The sequence below is a fragment of the Botryllus schlosseri genome, chromosome 14 (assembly GCF_051294905.1).
Source record: "Botryllus schlosseri isolate E-star chromosome 14, Bs_hap1, whole genome shotgun sequence".
NCBI classification, from domain to species: domain Eukaryota; kingdom Metazoa; phylum Chordata; class Ascidiacea; order Stolidobranchia; family Styelidae; genus Botryllus; species Botryllus schlosseri.
In genome coordinates this window covers 10189591-10214348 of record NC_137249.1, presented here as the reverse complement: position 1 = coordinate 10214348, position 24758 = coordinate 10189591, and the positions used below count along the sequence as shown (strand labels likewise).

Sequence of the window (24758 nt, the reverse complement as noted above, 5' to 3'; positions counted from 1 at the left end):
TACATTACATTAGCTGCGACTTTGCGACAAAATACGTGCACTGAGCCAGATTTACCAAATCAGAATATCGAGTATGCATGAAAACTGATCTCGGCGATTTGTCTCAATCAGAGGTGGTCACTGGTCAGTAACGAAGTATTTCTACTTTTTCGAAATACTCAAGTAGTTTTCCATTACTTCTAGTTCTTACTCACTCAAGTAAATATAATTTTTCGCTACTTCTACTTCGTAATATTTTGTGATTTACTTACTTTTCGCTGTATTCAGTTTGTCAAGTAAAAGGATTATTTCCTCCAATTTGAGAGAGAAACTGGGAATTTTCGGGGCTGTTTTCACGGATTACCAACAATAAATTAATTTTTACAAAAGTTGAGTAAATCTCAGAATTTTCGTCGCGCTTCGAGCAAAGTAAGAGAGTAACAAATATGTTTTCACGAAAGTATCGGTCAATATAGTGTAGGTAGTGGGTTGCGTGGTTCCGTTCACACCGTATTGTCGCCCATATGACATGCTTCATTACATTAAATATGGCATTCAAAATACCAGTTCGCAACCTAGCATCTGCATATCGTATCGTAATCTAGCATATGGCGTGCGCTAATCTAAAAAAGTGGTATCTGATCTTTCCTTAGCGTTGGACCTGTTCCGGAAAAAAGAATTACAGTATACGGCGTTTTTACGATCGGCCATATTTTTACTACGTATACTATAATCGCGCAAATTTCTCTGTATCTGATACTATGCCATGGCATTGTCATTTTCTGAAATGGGGTGTTCGAGTAAACAAAAGATTAGAATCGCTTTTCCATATAAAAACTATCATTTGCATCCCATGATGCGGTCCAACGCTTATGCTGTCGAAAATCTGAATATACGGGGATGTATCTATATCAATCAAGCTCTCTACACCTTCCGTATAGCCCAATTCACAGCTTCGAGAGATAGGGAAAACCACAACGGCCACACAAAGACACAACCAGGGTTGCAATGATGAGTCCGACTCGAGTCACGACTTTTTGGTGACTCGACTTGACTCGAGTCATTTTATCAAATGCGTAAAATGACTCGAATGGACTTGACTCAACTTGTGTATTGACTCGATTTATACTCGAGTCATTGCGTCATTTCATTGTAACTTGGAAGATAGGGCCAGAAACAGTTGGGCCTGAGGAAAATCACAATAATATGAATGCCAGCAATTCTATATCACTCGACCATTGTTGAAAAAAGTGGGTTGAACCGGATTGAGCTCAAAACTGAGCAGTGAACACAACGACCTTGGACTCGGACTTGACTCGATGGTGAATTAAAAATGACTCAACTTGACTCAAGTCAAGAGTGTAAAAGTGAGATTGACTTGTGACTCGCAACCTTGTGACAACCCTGGACACAGTCTCATATATTTATATATATACTACTTTTATTTGGTTCTTTGAATTTGGGTATTTCTTGAACACATATTACGTTGATTTCGATGAGACTGCAACATGAGAAAACATTTTTAATGTGACGCTATTTGCGTGTTACGCCATAATACATCTCTTGCTCATCTTTATCACTGACGACTTCTCGGCACCAACAATTTTCCTTCAACTACAACCCATGCACACATGGGATAGAAGCCAGTGTTAGGAACCAGTCACTACCTTCGAGTAACAAGTCATATCAAGTCATCGCACATTTTGACTAAAGTTCCACTATTTGTAGAAGTGACTGGAGTCTCGAGTCATATCATGTCGAGTCAAATCCAGTTATCATTTTGCAACATAATTGGAGTACAGATCGAGCAAAATTTATTCTGAATCGAGTAACGTAGGCTACACTAAGTTAATTATTGTTGCAAATTACGTTGTTTCGCTCACACATGCATATAACTGCTAAACTATGTAGTTGAGTTAATAGTTAAGTCCAGTCTGTGATTGCGGTCTCCCATGCGAATTTTTTGTATTATTATTATTGGATCAATATCTGGCAGAATTGGTTTTGATGCTACCGGACAAAATAGGGCCACAAAATGACCCACTCTTTCAATACTCTACTTCAGTATAGTTCCAAAACTTTGTCAGCTTACTTCACACTGAGAAATTTTTTCAAGAAATGGCGCCACACGTACAAGAGAAGAAAAGTTGCGCCGGAAAAATTTTCGCTTGTTGATGTTGCTTATTGTTTTGCTCATGGTGTTTGTCCGACTATGGTGATTTACACCGTACCGATATTCCTTTTTTTGTTCCGTTGCTGCCGACTTGTAGCACGGCCTACTGCAATTAAGGTTTTGTAAGACACCGATTACGCGGATGAGATGGCGAAGAGGAGCCTAGATAAACTTCCAACACTTAGGTAGGAATTCTGGAGTCGACCTGAGTCGGACTCGAACCCACAACCCATTGGTGTTGTAGCTGTGGATTATACCACTACGTTATGTCACCAATTTTCGTCTTTTGATACGATGAATGTGCTTGTTTATAAGATGTGCTGAAACGAGGTTGCAACATTGACATGAACAATTGCACATGCACATCCGTATTCTTGAATCCCAGCCAATTTCTCCCAAACCAGGAAAGAAATGTTCAAATATAGCTATCAACATGCAAGTACCAATAAAATTTTGATGGCTTTTGCGCCGAGGATGGAATAGCATTTGGAAACAGAAGCAGACAACCAAAACTCATCCATTTTTCGCGGAAACAGGTTTGAGAAAACGGGGCCACTTGGTGAATCAGTGAGCTGTCCTTCTATATCTGCAGAAGCTGTTAAACTATAGATAACTAACCTACGAACGTCATATTTTTCTAATATCGGCCTATGTATTGTAGTTTACTAGTAAGAATTCTTCGAAATTGTGGTGTAATATATATAAACTAGCCGAGGAGCTCATACCAAGGACTTTGGAGTAGCCTACGTGTAAATGTTAAGTTTCTCCGGAGCTCTCTTTTATCATAAATTAGCTCCAGCTCCGGAGCACATTGATACCCCTGCTCCGGCTCCAGTTAATACGTTATTGAAAACCATAATGGTCTGTAACGAAGTTCTACTTTTTCGAAATACTCATGTAGTTTCCCTCTATTTGCAATACTTACTCAAGTAAATCTAATTTTCGCTACTGCTTCTTCGTAATCGTTTATGATTAACTTGCTTACTTTTCTGCATTTGCAGTTTGTAAAGTAGAAGTATTATGCTCTTACAATGAGGCAGAGAGTGAGAGAGATAGTGACTGAGAGTCTGAGACTGGGAAATTAAGGGCTTGTTTTCACAGAGAACCATAGAAAGAATTTAACTTTCACACAAGTTGAGCAAGTGCAGAATTTTCGTCTTGCTTTAATTCGCGCGAACTAGATGACAAATGTGTTTTCTCGAAAATATCGGTGAATATAATGAAGGTAACTGGTTGTGTGTGTGGCTACTTTCGCACCGCATTGTCGCCTTATTGACATCTTTCAGCACTGTGCAGCAGATTGACTGACTTGTTGTGCTTGAAGTAGCCAACAATGGCATAGCTGGGTATCGCTGGTACCAGTAACTTGACCTTGCGTCCGCGCTGCTGTCCTGGTAGTGAATTCTCAATCCACATATACACTCAATACAGTTAATTCAGATACATCATTATCGTAGGTAGCGTAAAAAAGTCTCATGCAAAACCCTGGTAACCAGTTTATATACTCAAGGTTCAATATGCAATAATGAGTGAATATCGAAGTACGAAGTAAGATACCGTGATATCGTGCGTATTAGGGCTGGTACCTACGAAAAATTGTTACTACGAAATTGATATTTTTACTTCTTGTCAGATACATTGTGCTACGGGGACCAGCCGTTCGCCGAAAGGGTAAATGTGGCTCAACAAAACGTTAGGAACTATCGGTGTCAGCTCAGGGCATGTCCTATTAAACTGAAAAATAGTGCCGGGCCCAGAGGTGGGCAAAGTTGTCAAGAAAGCTACTCAAGTAGAAGTAGAAGTAGCGGCGAAAACAATCTACTTAAGTACTTCTTCCGTTAGCCATCTAAAACTACTTGAAGTAGAAGTAGAATTGACTGACTTTAAATCTACTCAAGTAATTAAGTAGTTTTGAAAACAATCTTAATTCGTTCGCATGGATTGTCAAATGCTGCAAATTGAGCTATGCGGAAGGTGCAGAGACCTTGATTCGTATTGATGCATCTCAGGAGATATAAATGCATTCTTTCGCATCATGGGATGCAAATTATAGCATTGGGATGCAAATTATAGTATTGATATGAAAATGCGATACTAACCTTTTGTTTACTAGAAAACCCCGTTTTAGAGAATATCATGACATGGCGCCCTACCCCATATTATAAGGTCCCAAGCTTAAGCGAAGAGCAATACGGAGAAGCTGTATCGGATACGGTTTCAACACTTTGCGCGATTACCGTAGTATACGTTAATAACAAATATTGTGGATCGTAAAATTTACATTTAGTGTAGCTTTATTTTCGGAAAATAGAGGCATTACTATACACTTGCTTTTATTCTTCAACATGTATGTTCTGCAGACAAAAGAACTGAAAGTAATTATAATTCAAAGTATGATACTCGGAATTGAAAGTGAAATATAAATACCACTTCTAAAAAGCGGAAAATATATTTCATGTCTTTTGTCCATAAAGCTTCTAAGGTGGCCTGCTAAAACAGGTGTAACGTTAAAAAAAAAGCCGCATTTTCCAGATTAGCAGGACACGTCATGGGCTGGTAGATTACGATATGATAGGCAATTGCTGGATTGGGAAACGGTAGTTTCAAATCTTGTGGTGGGTCATATTTACTGTGATGAAATATTTGATATGGCCGATAATGCGGTGTGAGCGGAATCAAGCAATCCAACTATTCACTGATACTTTCGTGAAAACATATTTGTCACTCCATATATAACTACTGTGCGCGAAGCGCAACGAAATTTCTGGGCTTTAATTGACTTTTATGATTATTAAATGTTAGTAGGCCTACTCTATGAAAACAGCCCCGAAATTCTTCAGGCTATCTTTCGTATTTGGGGATTAAACTACTTCTACTTGACAAACTGATAATAGCGAAAAGTAAGAAAGTAGATCACATTACGAAGTAGAAATAGAAGTAGAGAAAATCATATCTACTTGAGTAAGTACCAGAATCAGAGGAAAACTACTTGAGTACTTCCAGAAAGTAGTACTTCGTTAATGCATGACCACCTCTGGCCGGACCCCAATTGTGGAACAGTATCTTGCCGGCTATTCGACAGTCGTCGAGCCTGTTCGCATTCAAGTCGAAACACAAGCACTGCTGTCACCACACCAATCGAGGAGGGTTCGGATCCCTGTTTGGACCAGCTTCTGTATCGGAGGTTTATCTGCGCTCCTCATCGCTGACCTCACTGCATTTGCGGTGTCGTACGAAAAGCCCAGGCGGATCACGTGAAGTCGAGCTATGAAAATCGACAGCAACAGATACTGGAGAGGACGCACGGAAGAGATAGTGAATGCATGCGAGACTGGAAGTCTTCCGCGAAGCGTACCATAGTGAAAAAGACCATTGAACGTTACAACAGGCGATAAGTGCCAAAAACTGTTCAATAAAACAAACAAGCAATTTCTTCTTAATGAATACTAGTCAGCCTACAGGATTACCGGACCACGACCTAACATATCGATCTTGCCTTCCACCACATGCCACCTCATTTTGTCGCTTGCCTTTATATTCTCTGCTTTACATTTCATTCAGTGTGCAACTGTGCGTGCCTCTTCTCTACTTCGCCTAGGCCAAGGTGGGTGTCTGATTTCAAAGACTACTCCAAGTCGTTTCGACACCTTCCTATCTTTTCATTGTATCACAGTTTTGTGGTGTTTTGAAATGATGAAAATATTAATAAACTGAACCTGAAACGTATACTGACTTCTTAGCGTTATACCCTATTTTAAGCTTTTAACAGACCACCGTTGAAGCTTTCTGGTCAAAGACACGAAATATATCTGTATTTATTTTATACACGGAATCATCTTCTGCTGTTGAAAATTTATACATCCTTGGACCAACCCAGAAGCTCTCTGCACCGCCCACGCTGTACACTTGCCAGATTTTGACAGCCCATGAGAGCGTATTGATGACTGCTTTAGGAAGCCACCAAATTATACTTCTACTTGTAGTAGTTTTTGGTTACTTTTGAAAGCGGTATCATATGTAACTGCTCTACTGTCACTTCCCCAGCATTGTGATGAATATGACATACAGAGGTGGTCAGTAATCTAGATTACGGTACTTACTTTTTGACTCACTTGAAATCGCTACTTCTACCCGACTAGAAATTGATGGAGTTACTTCTACTTCTACTTGAATTTGGTACCTAAGATACCTACTTCGACCACCTCTGATGACATCACAATAACTACGCTTACAGACTCCAACCTTAAACCCATGCCATGAATAAGATGATATCTGGAGCCCTCACATTGACGCAATGTAGATATCTATGATTTTCATAACGAGTATCAAACCAAACATCAAAAAGATTTATTCGAATCCATAAAACTGTTTCTGCTTGTTTCCGCCATGGTGTCCATACCCACGCCCGCCCCCATAATGACCCCGATGACCCCTCACATTATTATCGTTCCAACCAGCAGGTGTAGTTTTTCTCATTTTGTTCGGGTAGCCCATGTCCCGAGACATGAAAGGCTGCCCGTCACGGTTCGAGGCGCCCGCTGCTAGGCCGCCAAACATTCTCGGATTCCCACCCATGGGAATGCCGGGATGTGGCATTGTACCGGGCTTGTACAATTTCCCCCCGGCGCCATCTTTCGAAAGGGGCACATGCCCACCTCGACCACGTCCGCCGCTATGACTGCCTCTTTCAGACGAATCCCTGGGGGGTGGGGTTTTAGGGCGCAGTCTTTCGATTTCGTCGGTACACCCTGTTAGTGTTCCCGTCTTATTTTCCTCGGTCACCTTGAAGTAATTTCTGTATGTTTCGGCGTCAAAGTTGCTGTTTGTCAGGGCCGGCCCGACAGTGAGCCAACCAGGCCGTATGGAAGAATCACGTCCGAACAAATGCAGTCTTCTTCTGCTCAAGCAGAAATGCTCGATAAGATGGAAAATTTCCTCCGGCTTGTCTTCATTCCCGACTTCCTGTTCTTCGTCGATAATCAAGTCAATATCAACGTTAGCGTGGATAAAATCACCATCTACACTTCTGCGCACAGTGCCTTTGATACCCATCAGGCAGTGCTCTTTAGTGCGACAAAAAATAGCGCCCTGGTCACTGTACTTTGGGTTTTTACCCTTGAAATTCGTCTTTATCCAGCATATATCTTCACACCGACGAAAACCCCACTTTTTCAGGCATTGCCTGCCCGCGTCGAGGCCGTCGGATGATCCGCACCATAAAAACACAAACGATCTCCCGGCCGAAATCTCTTCAATTTCCAATGACATGATTTCGTCCCAGGAATAGGCTTTCCCCGAATCTGCCGGATACCCGGCTTGTTTTCGGTATTCTTCAAGCGGCGGCTGGATTAGTATAACCTCAAATTTTGATCCTAATTCACGAACGTCAAAATGTTCTAGATCGCAACGCAAATACATCGGCGGTACGTTGGTTTTTCGGATAAGTTCGTCTTTAAGGTGGTTCAAGTCCTTCAATTTTGGATATTCCTCGAACCGGTCGGTGAGCCCGACATCTCTGATGTAATTTTGCGGCCTTTGGCCCGTGTCCACATAGTTTTGGCAGTAGTCATTATGAGGATTGAGACTCTGCGTACCTTTCAGAAAAGTGCTGGAGTCCCCATAAATGCTTTCGGTATTGGTCTCCTGCGATTCCTCATCCCTGCTGCTTGACCCAGGTTGGTTCGACGAAGTACTGGTTTTAGTTCGTTTTGAGGACGGAGCAGCACCCGACTTGTCTTTGGCATGACTTTTTAGTTGGGCTTGTTTTTTGGCATGTTCTTCTTGCTCTAATTTGCTGGATAGGGCTTTCTTGATTTCCGCGGGGCTTTCAACACCAAGCTGCCGTGCTAAGAGTTCTCTGCGTTTACGCTGCTTTTCTCGAATATGGGAAAGAGCATCTGCCATTCTCTATTGCGGCGAACTTTATAGTATAGAGTTGTAAAGTGTCTCAAGCTGAAAAACTAGTAATTTTATCAGATGGGAAGTACTTCACAAGGCGATGTTGGCCATTAAACATTAATAACTATCTCTTAGCATATTCACATGTAGGATGCACTCATGTAAGATACTGATCAATCTGTCCATAATACCAAATAGGCCTACAATATACGTAGCATATAGCATAGTTCAGGGGTTCTCAACCCGCGGCCCGCGGGCCGCATGCGGCCCGCAGACGTATATTTTGTGGCCCGCGACATCTTTCATTATAAACTCAATTACTAATGACACGGTATTGTTACAAATTAATTTAGATACTTAGCTCTTTTATCGCACCGTCTCTGTTTCGTTTGATTACTCATTCTTGAAGACAGTGGTTCTCAAACTGGGGGCACGCGCCCTCTTTGGTGCGTGAAGCATCTGAAGGGGGCGCGAAGGTGCGGCAACTGAAAAAAATTTCGCGCTGTGCGCAATTTATCCCTAATTCACTGTTATTTCTCTGTGTATAGTCCGAATTTCATATTTGAGAATTCTCTGATCAACGGCTATAACTTTCCATGCCATCAAACTAGCCGTTTGTATTGCTAGCATTCTGGTTGCATTTTGTTATATGACGATAAGGGGGCACGAAATTTTTCCCTATCAAAAAGGGAGGGCGTGACTAAAAAATGTTTGAGAACCACTGCTTTAATGTGCTCTCGTTTCTTGATATATGCTCGACTTCAGATTGTTATTGTTTTGAATCATTATTCGTCTGGACTCTGGTTCAAGAGAACCCCGCTTCTTAGTAGGCCTGCACTTTTAAAGAGTGTTTGACTCACTGCGAACGGTTGTTGAGATTGCCGACGACGTTACAGACGCATCGTTTAAAATTGCTTCGAATATCGTTAAACCCAAGAAATCTGATATAGAAGGTGTGATTTCAATAAAATCGTAACATACTTTGCGAATATTTGCTGTTTCCGGAACTTAGCAGCAAGGACAACATCACCAGACAAATTTCGAAGATGCAATCGTCTGATTCAATCCTGACCAGACGAGTATCATCAATATCAGTCAGTCTTTTATCGCCTGTTCTGAAACACGTTGCCATGTAGACTACTTTTACGCAGCCTTGGATGAATCCACCGACATTGTATAACTAATTATCTGGTTGAATTTCATCAGAGTGGACATATATGCAGAGAAATACTGGCTGGGCAAACGTGGGGAGGGGACCAGCGAAAAATATCAACTTGACAAAGTTGACTCCTGTAACTATTGGTACAGTGCCCTAGGCATGAACGGAAAGGAGAAATGTTGATTGTTTTGCTCAGAAATGCCCCCAAACACCAGATTTCTTCTCATATCACTCAGATCTCAATGTGATAATGGTCTCTGTAACGCAAAAGTTATAGTAATTTTATACTTGCTCGCCCACGCATTGGAACAAAGAGTTCGGCTCTCAGGTGGAAGGATTTGAAGTTGCATATACCGACTTGACAACGAATGTAATGCACGCTCCATGAAGGGATTTACATGCGCCGCTAGAAGATATACATTCTCACAAGCAGCAGCTGCAAACTTACAAACGCTGTTCATTATTACTTTATAATGCATAGAAATGTACTAAATGCCGGTATACGACTGGTAAATCGGCTACAATAGCCTAAATTTAATAGTAGCCCACGAATGCAAGGTAACATAGTTCTGCGGCCCGCAGCGTCTTTTGCTGTTAAAATGCGGCCCGTTATACAAGGAAAGTTGAGAACCCCTGGCATAGTTGGTTCAAGTAAAAGTCATGGTTTCCAAAGCATGTGAAAAATGTTTGACGTAAAAATAAAGTGTACTGTGTAGATAACCATAACGCATCCCACATCTATACAGGATATTAGCCCACAGTGACTTTCAAAATTTCGAGCTAAATGTCCACAGCAAATGACATGAAGCAGTAGCCTATAACTAATACTCTAATAGTGTTCAGTGAAATTTGAAATCTATTTTCCTCGGTCCTGATGGAAATATGTTGCTATATTGCCAGAATATATTTGTCATGAATTCACGTCCCAAAAAGGCCAAAATCAATGCAACGCCTCCGAACTATGCTTTCCACTTGCAATTCAATATATTTAGAAAAATCACTTATTTGAGTTTTCAAAACTTGACAAGGGTGCAGGTATGGTAGAACAAGTTGTGATTTCTGCAATGCAATCCTATACCATCACATTTCTCTTGACTATCTGTAAAAAGCAATCTCATCTAAGCTAATGCAAGGGAAAGGCCTAAACAAAACCAACATAAATTTGAAAAGACTACCGTAATACAAACATGAGGAACATTCATTCCACATCAATCTTTCGGGCCTCTTTATTCAAAATATTCAACAGAATCAGTCATTCTTGAATGCAAAGCTTCAAATTTGCAAAATATATATATCCAATATGTTTCAGGTATATATGCTTCACTTTAATAGTTCATATATCTCTTACAAAACAGGTGTAAAACCTATTCAAATCTATTTCACCAGTACTAGTATGAAAAAAACGCAGTCAACAATGCAACGCACTCTGCAAAGTATGTGAAGAAAGCTCCCACATCACAAAAATGAGCATTGTTTTTCGGTATAGTTTTCTCGGACTAGAGGTCTCATAAAAATCTTGCTGGCACTCTGGCAGGGCACTGTGAAAACTGAACATAGACCCAATTAAAACCGAATAACCGGTAAATAATCAAAAATGTATATAATCAAAAGTTCAAAACTCAAAAGCTAGATGATGAAGAACAACAACGGGTAGTAGACTAGTAGTAGTGGTAGACTAGTAGTTCGACTACTTCTACTTTGCGATGGGCAACTCTAAACGGCGGAACGAGCGGACTGCAGAACTAGCGGAACTTGCGATACTAAACGGCGGACCAAGCGGAACTGCGGGCCGAGCGGACCATAACAAAATAGCTCAATACTAAACGGCGGACCGCGGAACAGTGGAACATGTAATACTAAACGGCGGACGGAGCGGACCGGCGGACTATCACAACATTTACAATGTAAACGGCGGACCTCGGATCAGGCGCATCTTGTAATTTTCTCCAGTGATCTTTTCCTGCACTTTGTTGGAGCTTATATTTTGTTGAAAATTTTGTCCAGTAATTTCATTTTGTCAAGTAATGTAATTCTTCAACGTCTAGTTATGAGTAGGGCTGGGCAAAATCGAGTACCTAAGTGATTCGATTCTGAATCACGTAAAATGCTTCGAGTCGAGTCGAGTAATCGAGTATCACTCATTATGACGTCATAGCAGAATATTATTTGTCAAAGTTCAAATCTGTACCTTTTAAGCGACCACAAAGAATATAATGCCTGTTATCCATCATATTAAGGATACTTTGTTATTTTTTTCGACCATACCGATTTCATTGCACTTGGTGACAATATTGTGGGATGATCATGACTTCGGAGATGTGCTATTTCCAGTAACGTTCGTAGCTTTGTACTTCATGTTTCGTATGCTACGATACGGCCAATTAAGGTTTCAAGGCTTCCACAGTGAAATTAGCATAAGCTCGTTGATCGTTGATTAACTCCTCGTTGATAAATTAACTTTCAGTGGTGAGGTGCGTATAATTTCAGTACTCGAAAAAATCGTCTTTTACTACTCGACTCGAATCATTAAAATTAATACTCGATTCAGATTCGAGTACTCGAATCATTGTGCCCAGCCCTAGTTATGAGTAACGACACAATTTTACTTTATTCCATGCCGTTTTGTAGTTTATATGTTTTGTATTTCCAAAATGTAGTAAACTTTTAATAGTCATGACATTGTAATCTGTTGACACCGGACCACAGTGTCAGCTCTATAATAGAACTTCTATTAATAATTTCATCATTTCAAAAGGCTACAACACTGCGATACAATGAAAAGATAGGAAGTTGTCGAATGGACTGGGATCAGTTGTAATCAGTTTACACCGGAATACACAGATCAAATGTACTTCATCTGATGTGTCCGTGGGGAAATTAAGTCATTTTCAACTAAAACTGTGAGAACCATAGAAGAAGTTAACCAGCGTAGTAGCCAGGTGACATCCATAATCTGACATACCTATTCAGGACTGATTTAATGAGCCATTCGCAGTTTCACTTTACGTTCAGTTCGCATGGCTTAATCTTTGAGACAAGCATATTTATCTTAGTCTGCTATGACATTGTTCAGTCAGTCCACGATTTGCGATTGTGTAATCTATCGTCTGACCCGTCGTTTTCATTGAGAAATCCTTCTGGGATTTGTATACCACATATCCGTGAATTGCCTTATAATAGATTCAAAAAAGCCCTACTTGATCACCTCTTGTCGTTACACTAACACTGTTGCCCTACCTCGCCCAGACATTGCTTCATTGATCATTTGCCACCATTGTTTAATTTTTTTTCTATTTTCCTTTAACTAAACATTTCTTTACAGCCAGACTGTTCAGAGTCAAGTGTACCTGTTTGATGCTGGTGTGATCAGACTAGATGACCTTCACGGTCTTATCGATCATTCCTATCTAATACCGAATACTGTGCACGCATATTTTCTGTACCACCATCACTGCCGTTTGTTATGTATTTTGGTTCGATGAAAATAAAGACTCTCTCTCTCTCTCTCTGTATAGGAAGTTGTTAAAGTTTTCCCTTGCCAAATTATAGTGTTTGAACAAAACAAAAAACTACTTTTTTACATGGCAGAAAGTAAACAGTTCGTATTTCAATATTAGATTAATCAGTTAATTTGGATATAGTCCAGAAACGTAACCACTTGAAGAGTAAGCAGATGAAAACCTTCTGGCATGTTCCAAAATAAAAGAGAGAGAGGGAGAGAGAGAGAGATGATATTATTTTTCGCCTGCACCATCGAGATGCTTTGACGATGGAGTTGCGATACGACCGTGAGGTAATCTAGTCTACGCCCCCGGTTTTTTTCTCCTCCATGCCATCCGTGATTGCTGAGCTGAGCACCTAGCAGGATAGCCGGGGATACCAATTTTCTAGTCTTTGTTATGACCCGACCTACCGATCGAGAAGCCGGACGCATAGCCATTACACTATCTCGCTTTCAGCTGGGCCACAGAGCATTTTGAGATGGGCCACAAAGCTATTTAGAAAAATTTAGAATCAGTGTAGGTTTAGTTATAGGCTACGGTATTTGTTATGTTGAACGCTAGAAATATATTCATAAACTTTTCTTTGATGTGAGTTTTTCGATGATAATCCGAGAATTATCAACGAAAAACTCGCATAACTCCGCTTTTACTGGTCGGAATTGAGTCAAATTTGTTCTGCATCGTCTTTGAAGACAGCTCAACAATTTCATGGGGTAGGCAGAAAAATTTGAAAATTATATTTTTAAAATTTCCCTAATAAATTAAATTTTTTAATTGGATCTGTGGAGTCCTATGTTTGTTAGAATTGAACCAAATTTGGTGTGCAGCGTTTTTTAGGATAACCTGACAATTTAATCAGTGAATGGCTGGAATCCGGGAAAAAAGTTATTTTTGAACAGCCCTCAGCATGCGTATTAAAAAACTATTTCTCCACTTCTCTGTAGTACTAGCACTCCGTTCCTTAACGCATTGTTTGACGCTGGCCCAGAATGATTATATTATTCCCCACAATAGGGGAACTAAAACCCTAATCACACAGGGGATGCAGGGATTTGATCATTGTGTTTCGCGACGCGAATGGAGCAGCGGACGATCATAATACACACAAGAGTTTTAGCCTATGAACTACCAGAGCCGTAACTGCCGCACTTAAACCCCAAATTGGGGGAGCTCGAAGGGGCCCAAGATTATTTCGTTGGTTTTTTGTTGGAGGATATTTATTCAACTCGAAAATAGATAGACTAAAAGAGCACCATCACTGACGTGATATAAACATCCAGCGAAAAGAGAGCATAAGAGTTAGCTAGTTACTTTTTATTATAATTAGGCCTACTACTCAAGTAGAAACATACATAAAAACTCCCCCTCGATCAGAGATAGTCGATAGGGTTGGCCCACCTGCGGCCGTAGAAGGAATTTGTGCGGCCGTGGACACGTAATTCAATTAGTATGTGTGGGCGGCCGTCGACATGTAATTTGGATTTACGAATTGACTCCCGATTTCTTGGGAGATTTTAATAAATCTTGAAATTTACTTCGCGCCGCGCGCGATTCAATGCGACTTCATTTTTCAATTCTAATATAGTAGCGCTCTTTGCATTCAGAGCCCCACAGTACAGAACTACAGATGCGAAGAGCAGAGTAAAATGATGCGCTTCATATAGAAATACCAACTCGGAATCGCGTGCTCCTCCCTATACGACAATCCTGATGGGAGGTCAAGAAATAACTGAATGCAAAAAAAGTGACCAATAACAATTGGCCCAGCCGAAAATGCATCATCAACATCACTTATAACTTTCCCTAAATTTTTCAAAACACCCTTCAATCAACTCTACCTGTGAATCTGATCACGTGGACTGAGAAAGGATAAATGTTTGATAGAAATACGTAAAACTACTAATATTAATGATGAAATTCATCAGTGAATCTGAAAAATATTTCGTGTACCGCGCAACTATGAACAGTCCCATAACATTAACAGTGACTACTTGCAATTTCGGTGCGTATAATAAGCTTATATGATTAAATGCATTAGTCCGGAGTGGACCGGAAATGGACATAGACAGTTTAACGTGTGTATTTGGCGTCCAGCTAGTTCATTGCCACTATGTCGTGGACTGCGGCCGTAGGCTACATGAGTAGTCGAAATGTGGCCGTGAATGGCATGACCACCCATGATATATACCATGTCTGTGGTGTATTAGTAGATTACTGCATTCCAACCAGGACATCATGTCTGGGGTATGTTTGTAGTGTGTTGGTACTGCATTGCAACCTGGACATCAAGTCTGGGGTATGTTTGGGGTGTGTTGGTACTACGTTGCCACACTTGAAGACACCCCGTAGTTACCCTAGACAAGATGCCCTTATGTTCGGTATGCTCCTTATTCCTAAAATGAAATCATCCTTTGAGAAATTAGGAGTATTGCGACATTTGCGAGTTGCGCCTGATCCGCGGTCCGCTGTTTACATTGTGGTCTTTGTAGTAGTCCGCTCGGTCCGCCGTTTAGTATTGCAAGTTCCGCTCGTTCCGCAGTCCGCTCGTTCCGCCGTTTAGTATTGAGCTATTTTCTAATGGTCCGCTCGGTCCGCAGTTCCGCTCAGTCCGCCGTTTAGTATTACATGTTCCGCTGTTCCGCGGTCCGCCGTTTAGAGTTGCCCCTTTGCGATAGGCAGGGTTGTAACCAAGTCACTCTGTTCCGAGTCACGAGTCAATCTTACTTTTGTGGTTTTGACTCGAGTCAAGTCGAGTCATTTTCAATTCATCACCGAGTCGAGTCCGAGTCCAAGTCATCGTTTAAAGGGTCAAGTCCGAGTCATAATGTTATGACTCGAGTCCGAGTCCAAGTCACAGTATTGAAGTCATGTTCAACTTATGTTTTCAATCCTGCTTGGGTGATATCGAATTCCTTGCTTGCCAAACATGGTTATTTTGTCCCGATCTGAGTCTTGGCACATGTTTATTTAGGCAGATAACGGACAGTTCCTGGCCTCATTTACCGATGCTACAGATAGACGAGACAGGCCGCTAATATGATAACTTTACTAATCTTAGAACATAAAATCAAATATATGTCTTGTCAGTCTGATATATCACAAATACAAGCATTCAGTTTTTATTACGAGCACATCGACGACAACTCACAAATAGCTTATAGAGAACCAACGAATTCACGTCTACATATACTATCTGATAGAGAACCAACGAATTCACGTCTAGATACCAGCTGATAGAGAATCAACAGATGCATGTTTCTGTAGAGGTACAGTTTTTCTTTAACGCTATCAGGTGGTTGACTAAAAAAAGGTTGACTAAAGAAAATGTCAACTTTCCTTCTCAGCTCCCGAAATAGCCGCTGGAGCTTTACTTCAGTGCTGATTTACTGTATCTTAGTCGAATTTGCCCCACATGTACCGAAAATTCTCAAAAAAGGACAAAATCTTAAAAATGAGACTACGTGTTAAAATTGTTAGATTGCCTAAAAGTATTTAAATTTGGCTCAATTCCGACCTGTAGAAAGCAATGCCATGAGAAAATTTTTTTGAATAATTACAAATAGAGACTTTCGAATTTTACCGGCTACCTCATGATATTGTTAGATTGTGTAAAATGATACATAGCAAATTTGACTCAATTCCAACAAGAAGAAGCGAAGTTATTAGAGTGGAATATTTTGGATATGAAAAGATAGTCGGCTTACTACTATAGTATGTACTTATATTATAAGAAAGAATTTCCCGCTAAAAATACTCCATTTATTTTGAAATCCAAAATTTTCTCCTCTCATATTATTGATTCTACTTTTTAAAATTAAGCCAGATTCGGTGTTCTTTTTATGCAACATAATAATTTCATCAAAGCTACCAAATAGAATAAAAAAGAAGGTATTTTTGAACAGCCCTATTGTAGCCTACAAACATCACACAACATCAGCCATTCATTAGTACTCACGTGCACAATGCGCACACCTAACAAAACGTCAAATGGATGGGGGGTATTGTGTGTTTTCACAGACAGCAGATCATGTCAATGAGTTACACTTCAAAAATACTTAAGTGGAAAGGAGATCCTCGGATATGTTAAAGCGGCATATGGCCTTAGAATAAATCCACATCTACTGAATACACGTTCCACTGGCGCACTAGATGCAGGAATTGACCAGCATCTTTGAACCACACTGAAGAGCATTGGAGACTCATTCTTTCTAGTCGCTCACAAATGCAAAGAATCACCACCTTCAAATCTACACATGAGCTTACAGTCTCTTTCCAACTACTTGACCATCTGAGTCATTTCATTGGCTCTAATTGAACTTTGCTTCGACTGTTTGCTTGTATAATTTAAAAGTCCTGAGTACTTAGATTGCGGAGGATCTATTACCTCTCACTGGATGATTTTGTACAATTCAATATGCATTGCTACTATGTACCATTGTCTGTTCTTTTTGCGGCGGCATATCTGATATCAGCCGAGTTCAACAAAAGCAGTGGTGACAAATAGCGATGTCTGCAGAATTCGTCAGATGCATTGATCTAACCATTACGATTCGCAAATTTCTTCATCTTCAAGTCATATAAAATATGCCGAGTCAATGACTTGGGTCGAGTCATGCGTAATGACTCGAGTACAAGTCGAGTCAATCCAAATATTGACTCGAGTCGAGTCGAGTCATTTTCCTATTTCAAGAAAATGACTCGAGTCAAGTCGAGTCACAAAAAAATCGTGACTCGAGTCATTATACAACCCTGGCGATAGGGTTGGTGCTCGATAGGTGCACTTACCACTAGAAGGCGATATAGTTAGACCATAGTTTCCTGGTGTCGACACAAGCAAATCTCACGGCTCAGTGAAATTGATTCACGTCACAATTTCCATTTGGCTACGGGCAATTTGACGGGCTTGCCGAGCATCAAATTTGGTAAGACAGATATCAATCGAAAGCTGACTCTGCACTGATTACGAAAATATAATTTTTGTTCCGCTCGTGGCCCTGGAACCCCCACAATCAGCCTCGCATTTTTCATTGTTAGGTTGACTATAGAAAAGATGTTCACCAAATTTGTTTCAATAGACACTTACGTGACCTTTGACACCAACCAATCAGATTGCAGCAGGATGTAACCATAGAACAAGGCCGGGCAAGCTTACTATGAGCGCTTATGGGAAAATGTTGAAAAATGAAGGTGTTAAGCAAAATTACATTGAATTGGGAATAGCTGGCTTTGGTGAATGGTAATAACGTAGAGCTAGTATGTAGTTGCAGTGTTCTAACCTACAATAAACATGAATGGTGGCAAGCACTCATCAGCATGGCATGTCCAAACGAATGGATTTCTGACAACTTTTTGGATGAAGCAACTATTGCTGTATTATCCTTAGTCCTTATTCGTATACTATAGAATTGTCGTACCGAATAGCATGTATTAGATTAATCTTGAGTCAGGATATATGGGGTATTCATTATGTGTGCTTGGCGTTATATTTATGGAATCGTATATAGTACAGTCTGCATCATTATCTAGCAAATAACTGTTACACTGGACACTTGTCTGCATATTCAATGATCATATTAATATGATGTATGTTAGGCAACATGATCCGTACCCAGCTGAAATCGTCATTTTTTGTCCTAGCTCCTGTATTGAATCAATCAGGACAAATGCCGGATAAATACTGTGCTAATAGCCTGTGTAACTTGGAGATGGCTACCCAGACCGTTCCTGGTGTGCGCTTGTACCTTTCTCAGAGCCAATAACATGCATGGAAGAATGTAAAATCTGGATGAAGGCATGCGGACTTCCTTGTAGTCATCTGAATTATAATTTTATTAATAAAATGACATATCTATTATTGTACCAAAAATATTGAATCGTGACATAATTTAGATGAAACAACGTCCATTCTGAAATGCAGTCACACTTGATGCCACAATCGACTTGGTGTGTGTCTCGTTTTATTCCACTCCAGTTTTGTTGCTTGATGGTGTGTAATGGATTGAAATTGTTGAGAGCAATATATTAGTAGTAGTATAGATCGGTCTGGGGGTGCCTGGGGTTCTTATGGGCGGGGTGGCGAGCGGCTGGAAAACCGGGGGTGGCGAGCGGCTCTTATTTCTTATGGCGGGGGTGGCGAGCGGCTATTGCGTCTTATGGCGGGGGTGGCGAGCGGCTCTTATTTCTTACGGCGGGGGTCGCAAGCGGCTGGGAAACCCGGGGTGGTAAGCGGCTTTTTTGTCTTATGGCGGGGGTGGCAAGCGGCTATTGTGTCTTGTGGTCGCGCGGTAACCCTTTTCAGTATAGGGATCGGTCGCACGCGGCTTCGTTGTTGGCATGTCGTACTCTCAGGTATAGGCTGCGTTGACATGTCGTAATTTCAGTAAAAGGTGTGAAATAGTCAGCCGCATGGTAATGTTTTGGTAATTGGTTTGTCACAGAACCGGCGTAGACGGTGACTCGAATATCAACAATACCAACGGACACAAATTAACACTTCAAATAGGTGTGAAATATTTGTAATATCCTATGAGTGCTCACAAGATAACACATCAGACAGACATCTCTCGTGGTTTGGTGTTACAGAGGCAGGAATCACGCACAAGTAATATTTTGTCACAGAACCGGCGTAGACGGTGATTCCAATACCAACAATAGCCGCGTTCACTTGCTAACACTCCAAATAGGTGTGAAATATTGGTAAAATCCCGCGATCGCTGACAAGATAATACCTAAGACATAACCATCTTTCGCGGCTTCGTGTTACAAACATATCGATCGCTCACGCGGTGAAATTTTCGTAAGCAGTTTGTCACAGAACTTGATTTCGCTCGTAAGATTTAATAAGTGACGAATAACAGATCGCCAGTGTCGGTAACTTGAATAGCGACAAATTGTCACTTATTTCTACTCTAACCCTAATCCTTTGTGAAGTGTACGCTTATTCAAAAAAGGTGCGAAATAATTCTAAAATCCTACGATCGCTCACAAGATAACACCTATAAGACATAACCCTCTCTCGTGACTTGTGGCTACATACATCTCAATCGCTACAATGTAATATGTTGGTAGTTTGGTACAGAACTGGATTTCACGAGTCTGATATAATAAGAATATTACCTATTAAGTAATAAGCACCGAATAACAGAACCGGCGCAGACGGTGAGTTGAATATCCAAGATTTGATACTTTCCGCGATCGCTATATGTTTCGCGTTGACTTTGGTTGCGTGATGCGAATCATGAGAATATTCAATCAATGTGTCAATTTGTCAACTTGAAATGAAACTCACTACACAAACCAAGTTGATTCGTATTTGAATGTGTTGATCCGGTACAACTCTAAGCCTTTGAGAAATCCATTTACCGCGATCAGTTGATTCGAACGTAACCTGAATATTGCTGACTCCAACTTCAGTCGCATCGGATTATTCGCACATTCCGCGCTGCTGTTTCACACCTATAGATTCAATACAATCTAGCTTAATGAGAATCGGGAATCGTAAGTATGCACATACAATCGTTGTATTTATTACTGGGGAAATCAAACGCCTAACAAAAACACGCAACTTACCATTTGGCCAACTCTAGCATTACCAAAAAATCTAGATATTGTTGATTGAAAATCCTTGAGTCCTTATTATCCCAAATGTTATAGTACCGCATCCGAATCCATTCGCGGGATGTACTAAAGGTAAATCCAAATAATCCAGAATGAAATATTTGGACTTTGACATAGTCTGAATTGAAATAGATTAACAAACATAACTACCAACTTTCACCCAGTCACATTTCGAAATTATATGCATATTGATTTGAAACAAGTAATGAAATATTACAACTATATTCGCGATCGAACTTTTCGTTTGGCAAAGATAGTTTCAGAAATACTATCACTATGATATCTCAACATTTTAACATCTTGCCATACACAAAAGAGTAAAATACAAAAACCTTGTCAAGTCAACCCGTTTGTAACTTACCCAACCAACTCAACAGTATCCTTATGAAAAGTAGACAAGCCTACGCGAGTAATCACCACAATCCAAAATCCATAACAAGTTCGGTTGTATTCATAGTCCGCCAACTCGTATTTTTTTTTATTCAACTGTAAAAGTCGTTACTATTCTGTAACCTGAAGTAATTACTACTCGGTGTGCACAGCTTGAGATTAACATATGTTTTGAGTATATGATATTTGAATGTCTGACCAACGTAGTTAATAATTCATTTCTTACGATCAAACGCCGGTGTTACATTGAAAGTTATCATACTGCAAACATAGGGATTGACACAGTGATTTGCCATATGACGTATATTTTGTAATGCTCGACCATGACTTGATTATTAAATTATTCACGGTAATTAGACTTGGTGTTTTGGTAAAGGTTATTATGACAGCAACAAACTTTTCACTATCATGATTATTAAAACATCAATTTGTAAAGCCAGAATTACATGTGCGAAATGTTCTTGATTCGGATATTATTCCAGATTGGTGCAAAACAATCGTTGTATTGCAGACAACCGAAAATACTTTAAAAATGCAATCGTTCACAATAATTAGGACTAAAGATGAAACAACAATATCGGTATAATTACATTCAACAACCAGTACAATTATTAAAATCCATCGTTTGCGATAACCGGTGCTAAAGATGTAATAATTCCATTATTCATACATTGAACACCCGATACAAAATGCTTTATTATCGCAATTCGTAACGAGTAATTGAAACGACTACGTGTGGAGTTAGTATATCACAATATCGTTACTATTGAATCCAACGATTGATACGATTTATTGGTGGAATTTGTGACAGCGAATTGAAACATCCATACCTTACAGAGTGTGAAATATCACTTTTGGTATCGAGTACCAGTAGAAGCGGGTGAACAATACTTGATTCGTGACTCGTCGTTGTACTTGCTGAATGTAAAAAATTACAAGGTTACACTCTAAGACCTTGATCAGCACAAGAGCAATTTGGAATATCATTACTGACTGCAGCCTATTCTACTAGACAAAACTCACGACAATAATAGAATCAAAATATGTGCTACACTGAAATCTACAAAATGTGTTTGTATTGTTGTTAGTGATCATACATTATCATTTGAATCTTCTAAAGTAATTGTAATCATAAAACCAAACTATTGAAAGTCATTACCAACACAAAAACAGTTTGCATGATATTCACCAAACACATCCTTACTCAGTATGCATAAATTATTTGTAGAGTGCATACCATCAAAGAAATCTGGAACACAACCAACACCGAAAATGATAAATGCGTTTCGCGTTACTATTGACACAAGTTCATTTTTATCAAGCGAAATAAACGCCATCACAGAACTCAGAGCATGCAAAGGTCTTGATTGATGTGAATTTCGATTTGTGTCTTATGATACCAGCAAGCATTTTAGAAATATTATGATTCGTTAAACCAAAGTCGTACGCCCGATTAATAGTTGATTGGAAACTTGATCACGTACCTCAATCATTACAGAAGGGTATAACACCATTGTCCGACAATCTTTTGCAAAAAGGATCGACACCAAGTCACTCAAAGTCGTTGCCGTCACATAAACAATTTGTACGACGTCTGATAGTTAGGTGTACTAGAAATATTTGTAAAACACACTCCGGTAAAGAAATCGACGAAAAGATATCCTACACCTAGATCTGGTAAAACTATTTTGCACTTTTTGTTCGTTAGTATAGTATCCATTTGAATTTTTCCATTTCCTCTCGTCAAAGTAGATGTAATCATAGTCACGAAAGAACTTACTAGGACGTGCTTGAATTCTAGACATAGTTCTGATTTACCCGACACAAGACCCAAGGGCAACCCTAGTTTCAACCGAGCACACATATCCAAAATATCACACACTTCGCTATTCCTAAAGCACAAACACCCGATACAAAATATTACTTGTTGTGTTTTTGCGGTCTCATCTTCACAATATCACACACAATACGAACGATGGGTATGTGAAACATGGCGTCGACTTGAATCACACCAACCTGGAAGATTATTTACTCACTTTTTACATAACGGAAATTGATCAACATCACGTCATCGGTGTGTATCGGTTTTTCTAGATACAAACTATATGCTAGTGTAGCGGAAAATAATTTAGTGTAAGAAAAACAATTTTCACTCTCTTGACTCATGAAAACAACAGACGAGTCTTCCTTCAATATTTTTTTTTGTGTCAACTAGTTGCTTTGTATGATACGATCGATATCCCCGCGACTTTTTCAGATCGCAATATGAAAGATATTTACATCACACAAAATATTACTCCACTCGATATCCCCCATACTATACTAAACCGCGGAATGATTGGCCAGACTCTACAAAGTGTTTTGATGTCGTTTTTACACGAAAGGTTACGTATGTAAATATTCAAATAATCCAAAACGCAACTATGGTACTTACAGAAATATCATATAGTTGTTGTAACAAAGTTGTATGAATATACTATTGAATTGCATACTAAAGTTTTGTACCTTCAAGAACCTCTTCAAAGTTGTATGTGTACAATGTTTATCGTGAGTCCTACACATTCATGATACCCGTCCTAGTTTGACTTTTAGAAAATATTATGTCGACATACTGATGTCTTTCAAAAACCAAATCATGGTCACTACTTGGGAGGTCTATTAATGTCATGACAGTAATCTATAGTTACTTCCACCAAAGAGTATGTATTCGACTTACGTTCCACAAATCTAACGCACAAAACAATTTACTTTACTAACGAGAAGCGCCGAGCCTACCATCAAAACAACTAGAAGGTGGAACCATATTAAAAACGTCGCTAGCCTTTGTGCACCAGCTGTAAATCACACAAGTAACAAGTTTCAAGATTCTGGTTATTGAAAAAGCGTTAAAGGCAGGGCTGGCCAACCTTTTCAGCCAAAGGGCCAAATTCGATTGACGAACATTCGCGCGGGCCAGTATCCGCGCGAAGCGCGAAAAAATTTTGAAGTTCATAGGTCAATAATATTGTCACTTGACTATATTGCGGGCCTGCTGTATATCGTTGGGATAAGTTTGCGAGGGCTGGGCTATTCGGCGCATGGACATATCGATATCGAAAGCTGCGACCAACATGCGTTGAAAATTTCGTGCCTAGGTTTCATAGTCGACGGTCTTACTGCGAGCGCAAACGCAAGGTCGCATATGTTGAACGACACTCAATCTGATACATTGGGTGTTCTTCAATTTTCACAAAAGGGCAACAATTTTAAAAACAAGAAATCGAGTGACAACATAGTGCGCTAAGCTTGTAGAGAGTCGAAACTGATATTTTATTCATCACATCTCAAGTGTTGCGGCCAGACTAATCAAATTTTTGGTTGGCCTTGCAAGTTCACAATCTGTGCAATCCATCTTTGATGATATTAGAAACTTCGGAAATTACCTCGCGGGCCACTCAAAACCTTCTCGCGGGCCACATGTGGCCCGCGGGCCACGGGTTGGCCGGCCCTGCGTTAAAGTGTTTCTCCTGCGCCAAGTCGTTATGTTGACGAAAGCGTATATTGTAATATCATGATCGATTTGCATTCGTTGGTCACAAACTGTCACTACTCTAAATAATTCTTTTTCACTCAAACACAAACGCATACTTGTCACCATTCGTTTTCATCAAGTACGAGTTCAAGAAACTTACTACGACATGAATTTTTATTTTTATGTTGTGTAAATAGGTAATAATTAATTCAAGTAACACTATATCAACATCATCGAGTTGTGCTAATAGATTTACATGTGGTCTTGTGGTTTTCATCGGGACATACAGCACGAACTAACTGTAGACTCCTCTCTGTTGTACAGCTACTCGGTAATCGAAATACATTAACATGTAAACAACGATCTTGTTTCGTCACACCAAAAATATGTTCACTGTCGCGATACTCCGCACAAGACGTGCATAGCCTTTTCACACTCGTAATAGTATACCAACGTCAAGCGATAACGTTTAACAAGCCCAACGACACTGAACCCACGACGTTTACCTATGTAAAATTACCACTTTCA

The 24758-nt window shown here is 39.9% G+C and overlaps 2 protein-coding genes across 2 annotated transcripts in view; both read right to left on the bottom strand.

Moving 5' to 3' along the window:
- The window catches only part of LOC145455042 (uncharacterized), a 137371-nt gene that overhangs the window by 14761 nt on the left and 97852 nt on the right, over positions 1-24758 (bottom strand). The gene's annotated exons all lie outside the window — the stretch shown is intronic.
- Positions 6434-8273, bottom strand: LOC145455038 (N(6)-adenosine-methyltransferase non-catalytic subunit METTL14-like). Its single transcript, XM_080332994.1, has one exon. It carries the CDS (start codon positions 8054-8056, stop codon positions 6500-6502), a length of 1557 nt encoding a protein of 518 aa, XP_080189120.1. The 5' UTR covers positions 8057-8273; the 3' UTR covers positions 6434-6499.

Bases quoted from the DNA above. Each gene is read 5' to 3' on its own strand.
- LOC145455038 (XM_080332994.1), bottom strand. From the start codon at position 8,056: ATGGCAGATGCTCTTTCCCATATTCGAGAAAAGCAGCGTAAACGCAGA.